The sequence below is a fragment of the Lolium perenne genome, chromosome 4 (assembly GCF_019359855.2).
Source record: "Lolium perenne isolate Kyuss_39 chromosome 4, Kyuss_2.0, whole genome shotgun sequence".
Classification (NCBI taxonomy): domain Eukaryota; kingdom Viridiplantae; phylum Streptophyta; class Magnoliopsida; order Poales; family Poaceae; genus Lolium; species Lolium perenne.
This window is the reverse complement of record NC_067247.2, coordinates 107424108-107427430: the sequence shown is the minus strand read 5'-3', so window position 1 is coordinate 107427430 and position 3323 is coordinate 107424108. Positions and strand designations below refer to the sequence as shown.

At 43.7% G+C, this 3323-nt stretch overlaps 1 protein-coding gene across 1 annotated transcript; it reads left to right on the top strand.

The window, feature by feature from the left end:
• The first annotated feature begins 832 nt into the window (after positions 1–832).
• LOC127348561 (auxin-responsive protein SAUR71) lies at positions 833–1421 on the top strand. The gene has a single exon (XM_051374547.1). It carries the CDS (start codon positions 937–939, stop codon positions 1210–1212), a length of 276 nt encoding a protein of 91 aa, XP_051230507.1. The 5' UTR covers positions 833–936; the 3' UTR covers positions 1213–1421.
• Positions 1422–3323: the final 1902 nt, after the last annotated feature.

Sequence of the window (3323 nt, the reverse complement as noted above, 5' to 3'; positions counted from 1 at the left end):
TGCATGACATCATGCAAAGTTGCGCCGGGAACAAATATGTCAGTGCGATTTCTGTCCTTCCGTTTTTACTATAAGCTTGTCTAATTGATGTTGACGCTTAGCAGAACTACATTTAGGTTTTTTAAAGAACTTTTAAAACTTTGAAAATGCCATATCTATTTTTTTTAAGAGAAATATGTGCTCGGTTTACAAAATTAACGCCGCTCTAGTCGACCACTGCTAGTTCTTGCAACGGTGCCTCACCATGGTGTTGCCTCGGCTACTAATCCACGATGAGCCAAACAACACTGACCTAAAATGTTGCTATCTTTGTTCACTAATGTAAGGCCTTTTATTTCTTTGTAGATTCTATTTTTGTGTGTGTATCTAGTTTATTTTAGTGTATAGATTCACTATTTTCGTCCGTATCAATCGACTATGAAATATTTAAACGGTGTTATAGTAATACTCCCTCCGATTCATATTAATTGACTTCAATATGGATGTATCTAGAACTAAAATATGTCTAGATACATCCATATTAGAGTCAATTAATATGAACCGGAGGGAGTACGAGACTTCTTCTCCACGATCTTCCTCCACAAGGATGATTGGCCCAATATTTTGGACTTTTACACACGACCAGGCGCCAGCTACATCCCAATCTCGCTACAGAAGTGTGGTTCAAAGAAGCCATCCGAGTGCAATAAACTCCCATGATCCACGAAGGATCGAGGTATGTATAGGCCAAGACTATCCACGACAGGATGTTGACCGAAGAACTACTCGCCGACGATTACATGGGTCCCGTCTTGTTTGATTGTTTCCCATATATATACCCACCTCTCTTTGTTCGTTTCTCCTCAGCTCCAACTACAAGAACCGATCTCTTACCGAAGCTCCAGGTGCTCCAACCTCGAGGCGATCAAGCAGTCTGGCCAATCCTTAGTAATCGCCATGGCATGGAGGAAGAAGAGCGGCGGCGAGTCGTCGCCCGGCGCCTCGCCGCGCTACAGCGACGAGCGCGAGAAGGTCCCGAGGGGGCATGTCCCCATGGTCACCGGATGCGGGGAGCGCGTGATGGTGCCGGTGAGGCTGCTCACGCACCCCTGCATCGCGGAGCTGCTGGACATGGCGGCGCAACAGTACGGGTACGGCCAGCCGGGCGTGCTCCGGATTCCCTGTGACGCGGGGCATTTCCGGGCCGTCGTCGACAGCGCGCTACAGAACTAGGCAACACCTGAACTGAAGACGTTCGGAGCTATTATACATACATATACAGCGACAGTGTACTCAAGTTAGTTGGACATACATATAGTTTGTTCTTTGGTTGATCGATTCCTTGGTAAATATACGGTCGAGAGACCAGATTTGAGTGAAATTTGAAGTGCTCACGCGAGCTGCGAGGAACAGACAGATTCTACTTTACTTTTCGTTTGATTTGTTTTGCTGTCCAGAGCTTGTGCTCCGAGCTAGAATTAGCACTGATCCATCAGTAAATTAGTGGTAACAATTGTCCGTTTGTAGCGAATGAACCCACTGCAGTTAAGCACCAATTTGTGGAGTACAAGCAATGATGCTAGTTTGTAAAACTCCATGCAACTAACATACTGCGTGCTACTTTTCATCCTTTACGACTTAGGTATGGCTCAAGATGTTCGACCTTGATCTACAACATAGATACTAAATTCCTTCCCGTCAAAAGAACACGCAGAATGCAGTAAACTCCTACCGATCCACCCAAAGGATCGAGGTATTCAGAAAGTGACCTTTGGACGTTGACCGCACGTGAGAGGCACATGCGCCCCTAATTTGTTTGCAAATTTTATCGGAGTCTAGATGTCGTCTTTGGTAGTAGTTTATTCGCTGTGGTGATTTTCTGATGGCTTGTGCTTCCATAAACCTCCAAATGTTAAAATAGTGTAACCTCCGAAGATGTATCGTGGTATCATTTAATCTCAGTCATCCTACCTCTAATCCTAAGTATGTATCATTTAATCTCAACCGTTCTTGTGTTTCACTCAGAAAGATATCTCTTTAATGGTTTACGCTGTTTTGACATTTGGGGGTCTATGAAAGCACATGCCTTTCCTGATTGCTTCGGCTGGCTCTTTTCCTTTTTTTTTGTTGTATGCATCATTGTTGTCTAGACTATGTCCTAACATTCGGAGGCTGAGTGGAATAGGTATCGTCGTAATATGAATTAAAAAATATTGAAAAAATACACATTCAACTGAAGAAACTGGTTTTTAATAAGATGTCCATGTAAGTCGGTATTACGGGATGAAGCTGGAAAAATACCATTGGGTCATCTCTACATCTTACTGAGGTAATTCTCTATAAATTGCACTCACTAATATAATTAGTTAAGGAATTTGTATTATTTTCATGGGGTCAGCTAACTCCAACGGCCTCAAGGCGGCTTCGTCCATGCGGTCTGGGGTGGTGGTGGGTGGGGGCAGGGGCAGGGGGTCGGTGTGGCATCTACCACATTGACGACTGATATCATATTGCATAGAATTCTCGGCGATGTATGTGTTTTGATTGCCGAGCATAAGGCCGTGAAGCTATTTGGCGCCATGGCAGTGTCGACGACAGGTCTGGCAAGGATTATGCAAATCTCTATCCTGATGACAAGTCGATGCTACGAAGGCGGTGGCAACTCTTGAGAGTGTATGTGGTGCACGCAGAGAGTCAGCTAGACCGTATGCGTGCTTACGGCTCGCCGTATGGCGGCTCGGTGATGCCCCAAATTTAACTATTGGGGCGTTGTTGTGAGTCTAGGGCACAAGAGCTTGGTGGCATAATTTCTCCTATTGTCAAGTTTGTACCTTGACATGATGGCTTCGTGTTGCTTGATGTTTTTTTCTTGCTAGACCATTATGTAAATAAGAGATGTTTATAACCAGTGTTCTACTATAATTTGGTTCTTGTTATTGCCAATAAGTTGTACTTCCTCCGTCCATAAAAGGTGTTGGAGGTTTGTCCAAATTTAGACAAACTTCTGACATCCTATTATGGACAGATGTAGTATGTGGTGACCCGGCATACCACTGCATGGTGTAGTATGCAAGTCTGATTTAACACCAATGAAACACCGTTTCACTAGTATTATATCGCTCAGAGTGGTACAACAGAAACATATGCGGGTCCAAGGCATGTCTATAGAATTACACACAGACTCTGTTACATAAGATCATCATAGCCTCCTACTTTACAATGAGGTAAAACTGCAAATAAACTCCAGAAGATCGACTCGTAGTCTAATCCTAACACGAACTCTATTTGTAGAGTATTTTACTAACTACAAAGGCTATGAATAGATTCTAGCTAAATAGGAGCTA